The sequence below is a fragment of the Salvia splendens genome, chromosome 14 (assembly GCF_004379255.2).
Source record: "Salvia splendens isolate huo1 chromosome 14, SspV2, whole genome shotgun sequence".
Lineage (NCBI taxonomy): Eukaryota > Viridiplantae > Streptophyta > Magnoliopsida > Lamiales > Lamiaceae > Salvia > Salvia splendens.
This window is the reverse complement of record NC_056045.1, coordinates 26,124,009-26,142,188: the sequence shown is the minus strand read 5'-3', so window position 1 is coordinate 26,142,188 and position 18,180 is coordinate 26,124,009. Positions and strand designations below refer to the sequence as shown.

The 18,180-nt window shown below is 38.4% G+C and overlaps 3 protein-coding genes across 5 annotated transcripts; 2 read left to right on the top strand and 1 right to left on the bottom strand.

Annotated features, from left to right (window-relative positions):
- Positions 1-261: 261 nt before the first annotated feature.
- LOC121765225 (histone deacetylase 5-like) lies at positions 262-5,836 on the top strand. Of its 3 annotated transcripts, none has more exons than XM_042161280.1 (14): positions 262-606; positions 921-1,122; positions 1,605-1,751; positions 1,846-1,958; positions 2,590-2,801; positions 3,011-3,075; positions 3,242-3,412; positions 3,514-3,597; positions 3,700-3,823; positions 4,306-4,430; positions 4,725-4,918; positions 5,014-5,143; positions 5,271-5,335; positions 5,421-5,836. In XM_042161280.1, exons 1-14 carry the CDS (start codon positions 413-415, stop codon positions 5,578-5,580), a joined length of 1,986 nt encoding a protein of 661 aa, XP_042017214.1. In that variant the 5' UTR covers positions 262-412; the 3' UTR covers positions 5,581-5,836. The 3 variants fall into 3 exon arrangements, with proteins under 3 accessions (XP_042017214.1, XP_042017213.1, XP_042017212.1); XM_042161279.1 differs by having other exon boundaries at positions 263-606; positions 4,309-4,430; positions 5,415-5,836; XM_042161278.1 differs by having other exon boundaries at positions 263-606; positions 5,415-5,836.
- Positions 5,837-10,478: 4,642 nt separating this feature from the next.
- LOC121765234 (flavin-containing monooxygenase FMO GS-OX-like 9) lies at positions 10,479-12,796 on the top strand. The gene is made up of 7 exons (XM_042161300.1): positions 10,479-11,138; positions 11,305-11,375; positions 11,596-11,754; positions 11,829-11,911; positions 12,033-12,168; positions 12,259-12,432; positions 12,522-12,796. The coding sequence occupies exons 1-7, from the start codon at positions 10,586-10,588 to the stop codon at positions 12,717-12,719; spliced, it is 1,374 nt and encodes a 457-aa protein (XP_042017234.1). The 5' UTR covers positions 10,479-10,585; the 3' UTR covers positions 12,720-12,796.
- Positions 12,797-12,948: 152 nt separating this feature from the next.
- LOC121765222 (probable LRR receptor-like serine/threonine-protein kinase At1g74360) lies at positions 12,949-16,783 on the bottom strand. Its single transcript, XM_042161276.1, has 2 exons — positions 16,418-16,783; positions 12,949-16,269 (listed from the first exon to the last, which is right to left on the bottom strand). The coding sequence occupies exons 1-2, from the start codon at positions 16,485-16,487 to the stop codon at positions 13,052-13,054; spliced, it is 3,288 nt and encodes a 1,095-aa protein (XP_042017210.1). The 5' UTR covers positions 16,488-16,783; the 3' UTR covers positions 12,949-13,051.
- Between the last annotated feature and the right edge of the window lie 1,397 nt (positions 16,784-18,180).

Below are 18,180 nucleotides of genomic sequence, written 5' to 3'. Positions count from 1 at the left end.
TAAGATGGAATCTTGCAACTTTCTTGTAAATTGATTTGTTTATTTACAGTAACAAAATAAATTAGTTGATTTCACAATATTGACTTAAAACTGTGCTCTTACCCCCCCCCCCCCCCCCCCCCCCCTCTTTTTTTTAAAATTTGAATCAATTTTTAGGCTTTTTAATTCAATAAAAGAAAATCTAATAAAATTACGCCAACAAAGATAGCGAGACGATTGGATTCGTTGATTTAATTGGAAATGAATAGGGGGAAAATTATAAATCGTTTCAGTTACAAGATTCATTCACTTTTTTCTAGGGAAAGAAGGATTCTTTCGTTCTTCTCCTTCACTCGCTCAAAATTCAAACTTGGTAGAGCTATTTCTCACACAAACTGAGAAAGAAAGAAAGGGAAAAAGTAGAGGTGGAGAGATGGAGTCAAATGGTGAAATTGAGAGCTCATTGAGCAGAAGCAACGGCGGTGAAGATCGGCGGGTGGGTTTGATTTTTGATGAGCGAATGTGCAAACACTACGCCCCTGCCCCTGCTGAGGAGCATCACCCTGAATGTCCTGATCGGATTCTGGCCATCTGGAGCCTCCTCAATTCCTCTGGCCTCGCCAAAAGGTCCCTTCTTTTTACCCCAAAATCAGGACTACTTTTTTTTTTATTTGTGCTTGGTCTCTATTCTCAGTTGGTTGCTGTCTTTTTCTATTTTGTGTTTACTTGTTGTGGAATTCTTACTAATCCTGTAATTATGTATCGAAATTTCCTTGTTTTGACTTTGATGCTCGTTCATTACTAACATAGGAGTAGTTTTGTCAGCTTGACTTAAACTTTGTTGTTTTGTTGTTCTAGTGATTACTGATTCTGGTCTCTAGAAAGGGGGGTGTTTTAACTTGGAGAAATGACCTGAACAGTATTATTCGTGCCTTGTCCAGATGTATTATTTTGAAGGCCAAGGATGTGGAGGATAATCATTTAGCGTTGGTTCACACCAAAAAACATATCAGTTTGATCAAGAGTATTAGTTCCGTTAACTCCGAGTCAAAGAGGTCAAGACTTGCTGCAAGGTTTAATTCCATATATTTCAGTGAAGGCTCAACTGAAGCTGCTTCTCTTGCTGCTGGCTCTGTCATAGAGGTATGGCCCTTGAGATAGTTGAGGTGGACACACGCCAACGATTTATGTATTTTTCTGTGAAGCACAAGTTGAAAAAGTAACAATCAGTTGGTTTTGGAAAAGGGTATTTTCTAAGTACAACATTCAGCGTTGACAGTTCTAGGTTATTTAAACAGGATGTCTGGAAATTCGGGAAGTAACAAGTCAGATGTTATAATCAGGTGGTTTTGAAATTTTATAAAGCTTGATTTCCCTGGAAATCTCCATAAGTCTCTCTCACTGATAATACTCACTCTGCCTCAGATTTACTTCTTTGCAAGAAAACTTGATATTACCCTTGAGATTCTCCTATGAAGGATATATGTTGTGACTCATGAGTTAATAGTTATGACTTATTAGCAGTGTAGTCTATACTTTTGAAGTATAATTTTATCATAAATTTTGAAAAATTTTCATCCCAATACTTTCTCATTTTCTACAACTATTGTCATTTTCTACTGTAGGCTGCAGAAAAGGTTGCTAAAGGGGAACTTGATTCAGCCTTCGCTATTGTGAGGCCTCCTGGTCATCATGCAGAGGAAGGTGAACCAATGGGCTTTTGCCTATATAACAATGTTGCTATTGCTACAAGTTATCTATTGAACGAAAGAGTAAGTATCAGTTTCAAGTCTTAGTTAGGATTGTTCATAACATGGTACATTTCCCATGCTTGTTATTGAACTTTGACTACTTTATGTACCATAGAGAGATTTGGGGATCAACAAAATCCTCATAGTTGACTGGGATGTCCATCATGGAAATGGTACTCAAAAGATGTTCTACAAAGACCCTCGAGTACTTTTCTTCTCAGTGCATAGGTACATGAAGGTTTTCTGCTCAAGTTTTAATATTTTTTTCTAGAGAAGAATGTGTGCAGGATTGTAAGACAAACAAGCAAGGCGTTTTCTCATAAAGTAGGAGTGGTATGTATTCATGTAATACCATTGTGTCTGGAAGTCTTTATATGTTTAAAATATATTCTTGATGGGAACATAAATCAGAGGTTTGAAAAACAACAAACATATAATGTTGCAATGGTCCAAGCGCTTTGGAGCCTTTCAAAACATTCCATTCAGTAAAGATTCCCCAGGCATAATCTAGTGTTGTTCTACCTGTTTTGTTCTGTTGACTGCACTTAAAAATAGATTTATATAAGTGATTGTTTCTTATATCTTCTTACCTTGATCCAGTCGTCATTTATAAATGCTAATAATCGTAATATACTCTTAAAATGTGAACTTTTTGCCTTTTTGGACTATATATTGCCCCAATCTAACCAAGTTATGGAGTTTGCCTCTTGTAGTTATTATTACTCTATAACAGGAACCTGATCAAAGAAAGTCTTCCAATTTCCAAATCAATAAATATGATACTTGCTTTTAATACTATTTGTGATATCGTTTCTCGCCATGATGGAGGATTTTATTGATTTTTTATTGCCTCTGTTAGATATGATTCCGGGACATTCTATCCATCTGGTCATGACGGCTCATATATCATGACTGGGGAAGATTCAGGCGCAGGTCACAACATTAATGTTCCCTGGGAGCATGGCCGGTGTGGAGATGCGGACTACCTTGCTGTTTGGGACAACATATTGATTCCTGTTGCCAAGGAATTCTATCCCGACATGATAATTGTCTCTGCCGGGTTTGATGCAGGTTAGCTGATTTTCTAATGAACTTAGTAGCTGATCCTTATGCATCTCTTAATATGCTTCTTGTCTTTTGTAATTCATCGTTTCGAGTTATCTGTACTTCAAATTCTTTGTTTGTGTATCGATGTTGTGTAGTTTTGTGAATTTTCATGTTTACCCCATTTATTAAATAAAGGTTTATTTATGAATTATTTTTGTGGTGAATTTGAACAGCCATAGGGGATCCACTGGGCGGCTGTTGTATTACTCCACATGGATACTCAATTATGCTAGACAAGGTTAGTACTTGAAACAGTTCTACTTATTTTTCTGCTGTCTCGTTTCTTTTCTGTTATTACATAGGTGTGCTCAGTATCTCTTATCTCTTCATCGTGCCTAGCTATCAATTCAGATATTAGTATCATTTTTATCTAATTACTTTATTGCATATGATGCTTGATGTAGTTGATGGAGTTTGCTGGGGGAAAGATTGTTATGGCCCTCGAAGGAGGATATAATCTGAACTCAATTGCAACTTCTGCCCGGGCATGTGTTGATGTATTGCTTCACGGCAAGGCACCTAATGTTGTGTCAGAGGCTTACCCTTTTGCTTCTACATGGCGCGTGATACAAGAGGTAACAGTTACATACCAAAGCTTTCAAATAGTTGAATTAACGTACTTAATGTGACTTCAGCATATGATTTGTCAGTGATTTCACTCGGTTTATCTGGTTAGGTGCGCCGAGAATTAAGCACATATTGGCCAGTACTTGGTGGAGAATTACCTGAGAAGACGATAAATAAAACAACTCAAATTGCGGTAAGAATTTATTATCCTCCAGTATTTCTAAATTGTCTACTCCTGTTGGTGGTGACATGATGCATAGACAGTACACTGTCCTGATAAACTCTCAAATTCCAGGTCTTGAGCTCTGATTCTGAAGGCGAAACTGAAGACATTGTTCTCGCCGTACCAGAAGAAGTCCTGACTATTGACGATGTCATACTACCTTTATCTAACCTGAAAATCGACTTAGATAGTCAAGGTAACAAGAACATTATATTCTTATAAATAAAAAAAGTTGGGTGGCGCTTCATGAATCATGATGTAGTTGGGCTGAATGAAGTGTTGACTAAATGTAAATGATATAGATCAAGCTAGTGATCTCCATTATCTCTTGAGATTAATTTGAGATTATTTTCATTATTATGGAGATTGTTGAAAATTACTTTAAATGTTGAGGATTTGTTTCTTTGTTTACTTATATGTTGATTTACATTCCTAGAATAGAGTTTGTAGAAGTCCTATAAATAGGTCATCTTTATATGAGCTAGATATCTCTGAAAAGAAAGTGTTTTAAGAAGGTATCAACCGTTGGCCTCTTTTAGGATTATTAGGCATCTTCAGAGTACTGTCTTGGCCCTCTTCAGAGGATTGTTCTTCTTACAAGTTTTAAATTTAACTTCGTGTCGTTCGTTTTCCATTTGTTCTCTTTATCTTGAGTTGAACTGCCTTTACTCCTTTCAGTAGACCAGGAAGCGAAAATGAAACCTTCATGGAGATCAGAGCTTTCAAAAGTTGACGTATGGTATGCAACCTATGGATCAAACATGAAAATGGCGAGGTTTCGCTGCTATATTGAAGGTGGACAGGTAAAGACTTGACTTCAACATTGTGTGCACCTGCGTTCAAAAAATTAAAAAATGTAGGAAACAAATTAGTACTCTACTTTATATCTCAACCTTACGAACGTCCAAAAACACACCTTTTCTTCATTGTGGGACCCTTGTTATACCCTTTATCCACTAAAAACAAACCCACCAACTATTTTCCTAAAATGTGTACCGGTCAAACTTTATACGGAGTATAATCTTTATGGATCGAGAGAGTATATATTAGTAGTTTCATGTACTCATATGCTCGATTTTGTAATCCATGTGTTCCAGATAGAAGGAATGAGGAGGCCATGTGTGGGTTCAATGGACAAAAGCAAGCCCAAAGGAATCATTTGGAAAACTTTCCCTCATCGCTTGTTCTTTGCACGAGAGCGTACAGCCACCTGGGGTCCAGGAGGTGTTGCTTTCCTCCATCCCAATAGTAATGCGCAGGAGAAAGCTCACTTGTGCCTCTACAAAATTACGTATGTCTTTTCCTATTGACACGTGATTTAAGATCTTCCAATCATCATGTATCTCTATCGAAGTTGTTTCCCCTGAGGCTATTTCTTTGCATTAGGCTGGAGCAATTCAATGACGTGCTATTTCAGGAGAACTCTTTGAATCTGGAAACGAGTCATCCTTTGTTTGATTCAGCCGCTTTACAGACTATTCAAACTGAAAAATCCATCTCGGTGGAGCTTGTGCAGGTACTCGGTCACGTTTTAAGCTACACCAAAACCAATGTCTAAAATATAATTTACCTACGCTATTTTTTCGTCTGCGCATGAAAAAGATCGAGTGAAACATTTCTGATTGCATTTTGGCTCAATGCAGGGAGGTTGGTACCATAATCTCGTGTACTTAGGAAACGAGGGAGGTACTCCAGTTCTCACAATGACGTAAGTTTACATCTTCATATCCTGTGTATCATATCATGATAGCACCTCTGATCTTATCTCGTTGCTTGCCTGCACGCAGATGCAGTCTCTCTGATGTGGACGATTTCATGTCTGGCAAGTTCCCGATCAATCCACCATGCAAGGAGTATGCTAATACCTTGATCACAGGGCTCGTTGAAGGGGAGCAGCTATCGGAAGAGGAAGCCTCCGCTTACATACAGGAAGCATCTTCCAAACCTCTGTGAACCCCTCATCTGTGCATATCATTAAATTCTTGGCTAGATTTTGTGGTTTTTGGCATTTCTTGTGCAGTTTTAGTGATTTGGCCAAGTTATTGGAATTGCCATGAGTAGGCTGTGTAGTGATTGCTTTAGATCATGGCAGTTGTGATTTTAGGTTAAGCTTTGCTTTGTTAGGCCAACCTTTTCTGTTGCTGATTGCTATGGTAAAACATAATTCATTACAATATTATTATTATTATTATCATCATTATTATTATTATTATCATCATCATTATTATATTATTATTAGTATTTCGGGTAAGGATACTAATGTTACATTGGAGATAGAAACAGGTGGGCTTGTAAATGCAGAAAAGCCCAATGTATTGGCCCAGTATGCTGAAGTGGGTCTTTCTATATGAGCTCAGACACTCGCCCAATCTAGTGATTAATTAATCACTAATTAGAATTAGGGAAAATTGATGAATAAATTATGAATTTTTTAATTGTGGGATACTTGAGAACATATTCATATTAATTTTTTAGATTGATTTTTAAAGTTGCTGGATGGACTAAATTTTGACCAACCTCAGTTTTCTTCCGGCAATTTGCCCTTATAATTAATTAATGATCAATTTAATTATTGTATAGTTATCTTTTAATTAGCACTTATCAATTTACAATTAGTTACATTCTATTTATGATTGGTTTTCCGGCTTGTTGCGGCTGTCCACACTATACATCTTGAAAATCTAATATTGTCACAAAGAGTCGATATTGCATAGAAAATCAATATTTGTTACTTTTATTTGTAGAATCCCCGAGTCTAATGAATATTGTCTACTTTGAAAGGCGATGAAAAAGCGAAAAATGTGGTAAAAGAAGCAACCTTTAATTTAGAATAATACCCCATTTACCTAAACCCAAGGTAAGGTGCAACCAAACATGCCATAATTGTTTGTGCAGCATATAAAGCTTGATTTGCAAGTTCAAACTCTTTAAAAAGTAGTCCATTGCAGGAAAGATTGTTCACAAGTTTTGATTTGATTTGACCAAACCCCACCATCAATTTAGTTTGTCTTGAAAGTTTTAAATTAATCACGAAATAAAATTATGCTATCTAAATAGATCAAATTATGATTTTTTTAGATATTAGTAAAATTGAATCTTAATAGCGTTTTGAATCTTATCAATCACACAACAATTGAGAAGGAGAAACAAAACAAAAATGACATGTAAGTTGAAGATCTATTTGATTGAATCTATACTAACCTTATCATATTTGAGAGGCATAGGATCTTGAAAGTGTGTTCTTGTTATGAATAAGAACGACCAACGTGATGCGGAAGACAAGTCATGTTTGAATGAAAAAGATTCGTCTATTTTTAATTAAATGATCATGGTATGATCTTACCTTTAGGTATAGAGTAATCTTAAATATTTAGGTCAATTAAAATTCTCATTTTATCTTTGGTGTATCTTTCACTAAATGTTAATTTTATTTTTTTATTTTTGAGTGATGCTAAATGGCCATAATGTGGCCGGCCATAAAGAGTTAATTTAGTCCATTTACATGTAGACAAAAATTAGAATTACCGATATAAACTTATATGTGTGTGAATGGACTTGTGAGTTGATACTTATCTTTGAATTCCATTACGTAAAACACATTAATATCACGAATTACTGTATACGTTGAGCAACAATCAAGAAATGACAGTAGTAATAAGTTGAGCAAAAACTACGAAAGAGCAACACTAACATTTTGAGCAACATATAATGAAGATGATATAAAAGTAAAATCAAGTAGTATTAAACCAAAAATTTGAAAAAAAATCAATTTTTTTGTTATTTAATTAATTTATGGCTGGTCATAATGTGACCACATAGCTTTATTCTTTATTTTTAATATAAAACTTATATTTCAGTAACTCATTATTAAACTATTATAAATGAGGCTCACATTACAGTATTTATTATACTTATAACACATTTAATTGCTAATTTTTGTTAAACCCCATACCGAAACCACATGCGACGTTCTAAGTAATCGGAATTTGCTTCCTCACAACTTCATATGGTACAACACAATATTAAAATTATGTTACAACTTACAACATAGAAAATTATTAAAATGGAAAGCAAACATTTGAAAAGGACAAGTAGACATTTGATCAGAGAAATGAATGGTAATATGGTAAAACAAATTAAATGATTATACAAATGCCCACTCGATCACTTCGAATGGAGGCAATCTCATAAAGTAACATAAATATTCATCATAATTTTAGTCTTTTTTATGTTGCTACTTTGAATGTATTAACTATATCCTTACTAATTAACACTATGCTAGTATTATTTTTAGTATCCCGTCAAAATAAATTAAGAATTAATTTTCTGTTGATTAAAAGATAAAAGGTTGATATCTTTGCTGAAACTCTTTAATTTGCCATTTTGATGAAAGTCCGTGCATTAACTTGTTATTGAAACTATTTTTATATTTTAATTAGTAATGATTAAGTGATTAACTATTGGTCAAGGGTTTCATTATTAGGGGCAATGGTTATGTAAATTTTAGTTAATAATTATTATCAATAAGCATCAATTGATTATCTTGTGTTGAGTGAGGTAAACAATTTGTATTTTTTATTACTTATGATTTACATTAGCTTTACCTGTCATGTTTCTGTTGTTGGACAAATTAACCTTTCCCCATTTAGAAGCTTGATTAATTACTACCTTTCTGTAATGTTATTTTATTAATTAGATAATCATCATCAGACACCAAATTATAGTTTATTAATTAAAAATCTCACACATATATGTTTCCAGAACTAATATCTTTTCTATAAACTTCTCATTCTTCATTGATTTAAGGTAGTTTACTTATTAAGGAAATTTTATAAGCTTAAGGCAAAATCTGAAAACTTTGTAGTATGTGATTATTATAACTTGTTTAAAAATTTCAATGATTATTAAACATTTTGAGAGTCAAAATTTAACACGAAAATATTTAATTCGTTACATATATACTTTATGTAGTAAGTTTCACAATATTAATTTATAGTTTCGACAGCTCGTTTCCACTTTCAATGAAATACACATAATATCATGATTGCTATTGTCGATTTACATGGAAATGTGAGTTAACATGTTTTTACCTGCAAGTTTTGTCTTCTTTTGTTCAAATATAAAAGTTTAGTTACTAAATGTAACTTTCTTCTCTTAATTTTAAACTTTGTGAAAAAAAAGATAAAGGTAAATAGAAAATATTTTTCCATTTACCAACTTTATAAACTTGCTATAGATCTAAAATTCAACAAAAACTTGATAACGTAGTAAATTCTCGAATTTTCTTTTTGATATCTTTATATATAAATTCATATATTTTCTACAAATCATAGGTAATAATTCTGAAAAATTGTCGGTCATACAGCTTATATTGTATACCTACCTCATGTCTCTGACTTTTCTTCTAAAATACTAAAATGGTGAGGTAATTTGCAAACCATGACTCACAGTTGTTAACTACTTATAACTAATCATTTTTTAACATTATATTCATTTAAAATAAATCATTGACAATCAAAATAACTCCACTATCGTTAATATTGCGTGATCATAGATATTTTGATAATACTAATATAAATGCGTACCTTTATTTTTTCATCAGTTTTGAAAACAAACGCAGAAGCATATTAGTACACTCCTTTCAAATAACATAAAAAGTACTGATAATATGATATGGAAATATAGACCCTTGATTCTATTTCATTTTTTTGCTCAATAAATTCAATGTTTGTCCCACAAACTTAAATAATTGCTAGCAAGGCAGTATTCCATCCCATTGCACGTCAATAGCAATTAATTGATAGAGATAGTCTGCCAAAAGATTATTACCACCTCTGTCTCTTAAAAATATAAACTAATTCGTTTGTACCGTCTCTTAAAAATAGAATCTTTTTAAATTTTCTATTTTAGGAACTGAATCCCACAATCACTAACTCTATTTCAACTATTTGATCTCTTCATCTATCTTACTTTACTCATTTTTCTCATCATCTCTCTTACTTTACCTTATTTTATTTTATTTTACCAATTGTGCATTAAAACCCATGTCGTTTCAAATGTTTCTATTTTTAAAAAACGGAGGTAGTATTTCTTAAATCTCTAATTTCTCCCTTACCCTTAATAATAATAATAACAACTAAAAATATGTCCCTTATAATTAAATAATATTTTGATTTGTTGATGATTTCGATATTTGTTTTGCATTGGATGTTTTAGTTATTCTTATTTGTTGGATTTTTAGCTCACCAATTTCTATAGCTTAGAACGTGTGTTGTTTAGTACTCACTTCTTGACTTTTAAGATAGATAATAATATAGAGAAACTACACTAAAACCTGTGTCATATACAAGTTTATTAAATTTTTAGGGATGGAGGGAGTATCAATTTTTCAAAATGAGTTGAAAAAAATATGATATCTTTTATAAAATAGATATAGAAAATATCTATAAAAAATGATAATGTAATGAATAAGCTCACTTTATCTTCACTAAGATTTGTTTTCTGATGAATATTTTCTTATAATGAAGTATGACCAGAATTAGAATATATAGAATTGCTTTCTCTCATTGTCAATTGTGCGGTCCAATCTTGTACCGAGAATTTAGGCTCCCTAGACCTGATTACACTTGTATCGAACTAGATAAACAATTTATTAATTTCTAACACAGCCTCACACAAGGACTATGGGAAAAAAACTTATTATTTCTTTCAGTTTAAGATTCCAAAAGATGACTCCCAACACGTATAATGTGTATTAAATGATCATATTTTTTCACGTTTGTCTCCTATATATCTACCAAACTAGCAATCCCAAATCAACATATGCCCTTCTTTTCAACTATAAATAGCCTCACATGCAATGGACCCATATATCAATCACACAAATTAATTCTTGTCACACCTCTCCTCCTATATACACATACCAAAAAATAGTGAGATCAACTCAACCAAAATAACAATGGTTTCCGACTTGAACTTGTCCAAGAATGTGTGCGTGATCGGAGCTGGACCGGCCGGTCTAGTTGCGGCCCGGGAGCTGAGAAGAGAGGGCCATAAAGTGGTGGTCATTGAACAAAAGCATGATGTTGGAGGGCAATGGCTCTATGACTCTAAAGTGGAGGAAGAAAACCCTCTAGGCCGAACCCGGTTCTTGAAGGTTCACAGCAGCGTCTACGCCTCGTTGAGGCTGATTTCGCCTCGAGAAATCATGGGGTTCACTGATTTTCCATTTCGTGGCAAGAAGGGTAGGGACATGAGGAGGTTTCCTGGCCATAAAGAACTTCTTCTCTACTTGCAAGATTTCTGTGACTCCTTCGGATTGAGAGAGCATATCCGGTTCAATACTCGGGTTGAGAATGTGGAGATGCTTGACTTCCCTGTTCTTGACAAGGAGCATTTGAAGTGGGTGGTGAAAAGCAAGGCGGAGAAGGAGAAGGAGGTGGAGGAAGTCTATGCCGCGGTGGTTGTAGCCACCGGGCATTACTCCCACCCAAGGTTGCCTTCAATCAAAGGTATAATATACATTTCACTATTCAAGACATATATATCTTATTATAACTTCATTTCAGAACTTTTCTTAAAGTCATAATCCAAGTAAAACTATATCAGTTCGTTGTTTCATAAATATCATCTTTCGATGACTCAATCCATTGATATTCGATCTTGGAAAATGATTAGGAATGGATGCATGGAGGAGAAAACAGATGCATAGCCACATTTACAGAGTTCCACAACCATTCAAGAACGAGGTAATGTAAAACTTAATGTTTTATTTAGTAAAGACAAGACATAGTAATAATTTGCAAGGAAAGGTTTAACCGCCAATTATTGGTAGACATGCATACCTAACTAATTTCTCATCAGTTTTATTGATGAAGGGTTGATTACTTTGCTCTAAAACATACCAACAAATCTATAGTAACTAACTTTATATTTCATTTTTCTTTTGATTATTCTAAATTATTAAAGGTAGTTGTGGTCGTTGGGAGTTCTTTGAGTGGACAAGACATTTCAATGGAGCTTGTGAATGTGGCAAAGGAGATCTACCTAAGTTCTAAATCTCCTGATATTTCTCAAGGCCTATCAAAAGTAATTGCTAAACATGATAATCTACACCTCAAACCACAGGTTTGTTATTTCAACATTTTAAGCAAAAACATTTCATAGTTGATTTCCTTTTAATAGCTTCTTCATGGCCGCAGATAGAGTCCCTACACGAGGACGGGAAGGTCCTATTCCGTGATGGCTCGTGGATCATAGCCGACACCATCATATACTGTACCGGGTAAACCGTCACTTTACCATGACCATGCTTAGTTCAAACTATACTTTATGTGACCATATCTTGAAGCATACACTAGTTCATGGATGACAAGAGCTAATGAGTACAAGTGGGGATTGTGTAGGTACTCATATTCATTCCCATTTCTTGATACTAAAGGAATAGTGAGGATAGAAGATGACAGGGTGGGACCCCTCTATGAGCATACCTTCCCTCCTTCACTAGCACCTTCTCTATCTTTTATTGGCATCCCAAGAAAGGTAAATGCATTCCATGTACAACCATATACTAGTATGTTCTAACTCAAGTTTTGCTAAATTTGTTTATTATTATTATTATTATAAATGTAGATCATTGGATTTCCTTTCTTTGAATCCCAAGCAATATGGATTGCTCAACTCTTGTCTGGCAAAAGGAGTTTGCCATCATGGGATGCTATGATGCAATCGATCAAGGAGTTTTATGACTCGAGAAAGGCCGCTGGCATCCCAAAGCACTATACACATGAGATTGCTGAGTTTGAGGTATAAAAAGACTATGCTGATATAGTTCATTTTCATGAATGGAATTCACCTTATTGCACAATGTGATGCTATTTTCCATTTGTTTGCAGTATTGTGACAAATACGCGGACTACACCGGTTTTCCACATTTGGAGGAGTGGAGGAAGGTGCTTTGCATCTCTGCGGTTGTGAATGCTGAAACGAACTTGGAGACGTATCGCGAATCGTATGAACAAGATGAGGAGATGCTTCAAGTTGCTTATACCAGCACACATTTTACTCAACATGGACCTCAAGATTCTACCTAATTAGAAACTGGATGGATCTATTTATTGAATTTTCACAACACAATTATGTGTTGCACTAGTACTATAAGAATTCACCATCATAGATTGCCAAAATAAAACAAGCTTTTTCATATTGAGAAAACCAAGCAATTTTGTCACACCTTCTGGTGCTGTAAGTCAAAATATGTTTTAGTGTGGTTTGGGAAGGAAATATTGATGTTTATTTGTCAAATCTATTGGAATAACAACATGATGCAAAAATGGTGAAATTTCCCCTTTCTAACAATGTGTGTTAATTACAAGAAAGAATAATACCAGAGAAAAGCCTATACATCAATCCTATTTGAACAAAATCAAAGAAAATCAGAAACATGTTCAAAATCCTTTTGTGTGCAAGAAATTCTAAACAACATTGCCAACACCTCCTTCATGTTAGGCCTAGCTTGCGGCGTCTCAGCCGTGCACCATAGCCCGACCCGGAGCAACTCACCCATCTTGTCAGCTCCATCAGCCAGACCCGACACGAGCAGAGCCACGGGCAGAGGTCTCTGGCCGTCCCCCATGACCCGCTTTGCCCACTCGACCAGACACTCCTCGCCACCATCCACCGCCCGCCTCCCCGTGGCCAGCTCCATCACCAGCACACCAAAGCTATACACATCGCCTTTCGTCGTTGCCTGCCACGTCTGCCCGTACTCGGGCGCGACATACCCCACGGTCCCTGCCACCATGGTGCTGACATGGCTGTCACCCACGTCCACCACCCGGGCCAGCCCAAAGTCAGTCACCCGGGCCTTTCCATCCTTATCAAGCAGCACATTGCTCGCCTTGACATCCCTATGCACGATGCTCGGGTAGCACTCGTGGTGCAGGAACACCAGCGCCCGTGCCACGTCCACCGCGACATCCAGACGCCTCCGCCAGTTGAGGCCGATCCGGTCGGTGATGCGATCCTCTAGGGTGCCCCCTTCCATGTACTCGTACACGAGCAGCTTTTCCGAACTGTTGAGGCACCAACCGTAGAGGGTGACTAGGTTCGGATGAGGCCAACCTAGTCCATTACCACTCAACAACTCCATCTCAGTTCTGAACTCCCTCTCCCCCTCCACACCTTCCGACTGCAGCTTCTTCACCGCCACCTCCCTACCATCGGGCAGCACACCTCTGTACACCGTGCCCGACCCTCCCCTGCCGATGATTCGCTCATCCGAGAAGCTTCTAGTAGCCCTCAATATATCCGAATGCGTGAAGGCCGTTTTGTCCAAGCGAATGACCTTGATCGTGTTCGACCCCCATGGCGAAGACGAGCTCGAGCCTGACCCGAACTCGACTCCCTTAGACTCATTCAAGAGATACCCTCTCGAGTCAATAGGGCTCTTAATAAGGAGACACACTATGAGTGTCATTATCCCACAAACTGAAGCAGCAAGAACCAAAGCCAACACCACTAAAAACACACCTATTCCCCTAGGCTCATTCTTCCTTCCTCCCCTGTTCCTCCCCGGAGGCGCCCCAGTCGACTCATTGGTCATGAACGGAGGCAGCCGGAGGAGAGGGTCCGCGACGAATGACCACTTATCTAATGTCGCCAGCTGTCCAACGGCCGGAACAGAGCCGGATATATATCGATTGTAAGAAATGTTGAACTTGGTGAGATCACTTAAATTGTTCAAGCTGCTCGGAAACTGGCCGGAGAAGTTGTTGTGTGACAAATCAAGATTCTGCAAGCACTTGAGGTTGCCTATCTCCGGTGGTATCTTGCCGGAGAAGTTGTTTCGCGTGACGTTCAGCACCATCAACGGTATCCTCTCCAGCCCAGGTGGCAGCTCGCCGCTGAACTGGTTTAGGCCAAAGTGCAACATACTGAAATTCAACATGTTCCCAATTTCTTCGGGGATTTCGCCGGATAACTGGTTCCCACTGAGCTGGATGTAGCCGGAAATCTGCATCGTCCGAATGTTCGATCCCGGGGAGCAGACCGAAAACAGGCCGTACCCTTTCAGTATCCTGTCCCACAAATCCCTACACTTCTTCCTCGTGAGAAGGACGTAGACGAAGCTGAAAGGCGGGTAATCCGCCGGAACCCACCTCTTCATCGCCGTGCACTCGCCGGAGCCAGCCGGCACATCATCGCTCTCGAGACGGTTGAGCATGAAGGTTGGCGCGACGTCGTTTCCGATGGCGGTTAATTCAGTTGGCAAAGCCCCTGAAAACTGGTTATTTGCGAGATTCAGCCACAATAAACTGCTGCAGTTTCCCAGCTGCGGCGGAATCTCGCCGGAGAGAGAATTGTTAGCGAGCATCAGCCACAGGAGTGATTTGAGGTTGCCGAAAGTGGAAGGTATGGATCCGTTGAGGCTATTATAGGAAAGATCGAGTGCTTGAAGGCCGGAGAGGCTTCCATATTGGGAAGGTATCCCGCCGGTGAAGCTGTTGTAGGCGAGAATTAGGTATTTCAAGCTCGCCATCTGAGAAATCTCCACCGGTAATTCGCCGGAGAAATTATTGTAGCTTAAATCCAATCTAACGATGTTTGGAAGCTCGAGCACACCAGATGTGTGAAATCCTCCTACATATGAATTCTTATGGAGGAGAAGATATTTCACCTGCTTCAATCGGCCGAAAATCTGTTGAATGTCGCCTCCGAAGCTGTTGCTGCTCAAATCAAGGAATTTCAGATTGGCTAAACCTACTAAGCTTTCTGGAATCTCTCTTGAAAACTTGTTATTCCCCAAATATAACGCTTGGATTTTAGGCAATGATCCGATTTCTTTAGGGATTAGCCCCTTGAAATTGTTTCCCCCAAGCGTCAATATCTCCAAATTTTTACAATTGGAGATTTGAGATGGAAATTCTCCAAAGAAGTGATTCTCAGATATATCCAACGATGTCAAGCTGCAGTTTTCGGAGAAAATCGCAGCAGAAACGGCGCCGGAAAAATGATTCTCCGATAACGAGACTTCCTCCATCCGATCGAATCCAGGCCATATGTCTCCCTCCAACCGATTCGAGCTGAGATCGAGAAACTTCAGATTGATACACTTTTCGAAGATGTTTCCTACTTCTCCGGTGAAATTGTTGTTGGAGATGTTCGCTACTGCTAAATTGGAGCAGTTTTCCGGTATGGTGAGACGGATAAACGCTTGAATTCTGTTGAGTGAGAGATCGAGAACCTCCAGATTTTCTAAACCGGTGAGATTGACTTCCCCGTAGATGATGTTGTGCGATAAGTTGAGGAATTTGAGGCTCCGGCAGCGGCCGAGGTCGGCCGTTATCACTCCGCCGATGGTATTCGATGAAAGGTCTAGGTGAGAAAGCTCCGTGAGGGCGGAGAAGTTATCGAAGAGATCTCCGGCGACGTTGCAGTCGGAGAGGTCGATTGAATTCACGCGGTTTGTGGAGTTGTCGCAGGTGATTCCTTCCCACGCGCACGGAGATGCGTCGTCGGGGTTCCATTTAATGTATTTGCCTCGATTCTCGGCGATGGGGTTTTCTCTCTTGAGAAATGCCTGCAGCTGGAGGAGGATGTCTCTGTCTGTCTCTAGCGATGATTGGCCAATCACGAGCTCTCCTACAAAAAACAGAGGATTGATTAATATCGTATCAAAGTTGGTGTAATAAATGCTGGTCAAATCCGACAATCATCCTCGAAACTCTCAAATCGAATAAACAAACACAGTTGCAGAATATAATTGAGCAAGAAATGATTAAATTTATACCTGTGATGAGGAGGAGGAAGACGACAACTGCGGCGCGAAGGAGGAGGTGATCGGATTCGTCTTCTGACATGATCAGTGAGCTTCTGATTGATCTTGTATTGGAATTGGGGAATAATTGTTACAGTGGTGGTTGGGATTTCATGTTCTTCGTAAAATAATTAACGAATTGAAAATGTGGAATTTGGAAGAAAATAATGGGGTTTTTGTTTTTTAGTTTTTGAGGTCAATTGTTTTTGGTTGAATGTAGGGGTGGGCCCGGCAACTAGATGCACGTACGCTCGAATATTTTAGTGATGTGAAGTGAAACACACTATCTTTTTGTTTAATTTGACCAGATTTTGAATGGGAAGGAATAGTATTATTGTGATAGATTGGAAATGGAATACTATATACTAAATTGTTGTGTCCAGTTTTAGTATTATTAGGTTTTATTGTTGTTGGTGTGTGTGTGTGTGTGGGGGGTGAGGTGGGAAAGGGAGAAGAAGAGGTTGATGAATTTGTGACTACTAAATGGGGGCAAAGGTGGCCGCCTAAGTTGACCAGATTTTTCTATGTTCTAACCGGTTTATTTGAATCCAAACTATAAAAAAGTCAGTTGATGTGTCCTTTTTTTTCTAGTATTTATCTTAAAAATTGTCTCATGTTTCGTTATTCTCTTTCTTTTGGTAATCCCATTTGCATCATGTGACAAAATGACAATATTACTTAGGTAATAGTTGGTCAGTATTGAAGTCTTTGGTGCATAAAAAAACGTTGAAAGACAACCAGGAATCGGTGAGCAATATGTTCAAAAAAAACAAAAAAAATCACACCACCAATAGTAAAGGAGAATTTCCACATTCTTGTAAAGATTCAAGTTAATATAAAATAGATGGTCTAAAATAACTGCAATCTACAAAACCAACAAGCATCTATATTTCCATATTGCTGATCAACCACTTGGCAAAATTAGGGCACCCACAATGGGGCGCCCGATGGCACGTCCTATGTGTGCCATCGTCCTCGGGCGCGGACGATGCCTCCATTGTGGGTGCTCGCCATAGGGCGCGCCCTATGCCCACGCCCTAAGCTTCGGGCGCAGAAGAAGCGCGGACGATGGCCTATCGTCCGCGGCATCGGGCACCATTGTGGGCTCGGCGGACGATGGTCGCGGACGATAGGCCATCGTCCGCAGCATCGGGCACAATTGTGGGCTCGGCGGACGATGGCACTCATTTTTAAATTTTTTTTTCGAATTTTATCTATTTAAACCTCGTTTCTCATTCACTTGTTCATATGAACATCTCGCCTCTCACATTTCTCTCATCTCTCACATTTCTACCTCTCTCACATACCAAAATGAACCATGACGACGACACTAGTTCTAGTTCCTCGGAGTCAGGTAGTCCGACCTCGGAAGCCTTAGATGCAGCCATTGAAGAGGTCATGGCAGAATGCTTAGTCGAAATGTAGCGCGAGGAGGCGGCGGGGGCAGCGGCGGTTGTCCGACGCGACCACGCGGCAGCTCACCAACGTCTGATTGCAGACTATTTTGCCGAGCAACCACGGTGAGGATCGACCGTTTTCCGCCGCCGGTTTAGAATGTCGTGTTACCTTTTTCTCAGCATTGTCCGGACTTTGTCGTCACGTGATGAATACATGACGTATCGGGAAGATGGCGTCGGCAGACCCGGCCTTACACCATTGTAAAAGTGCACGGCTGCACTCCGTCAGTTGGCCTACGGCACCACGGCGGACAGTTTCGACGAGTACTTCCACGTCGG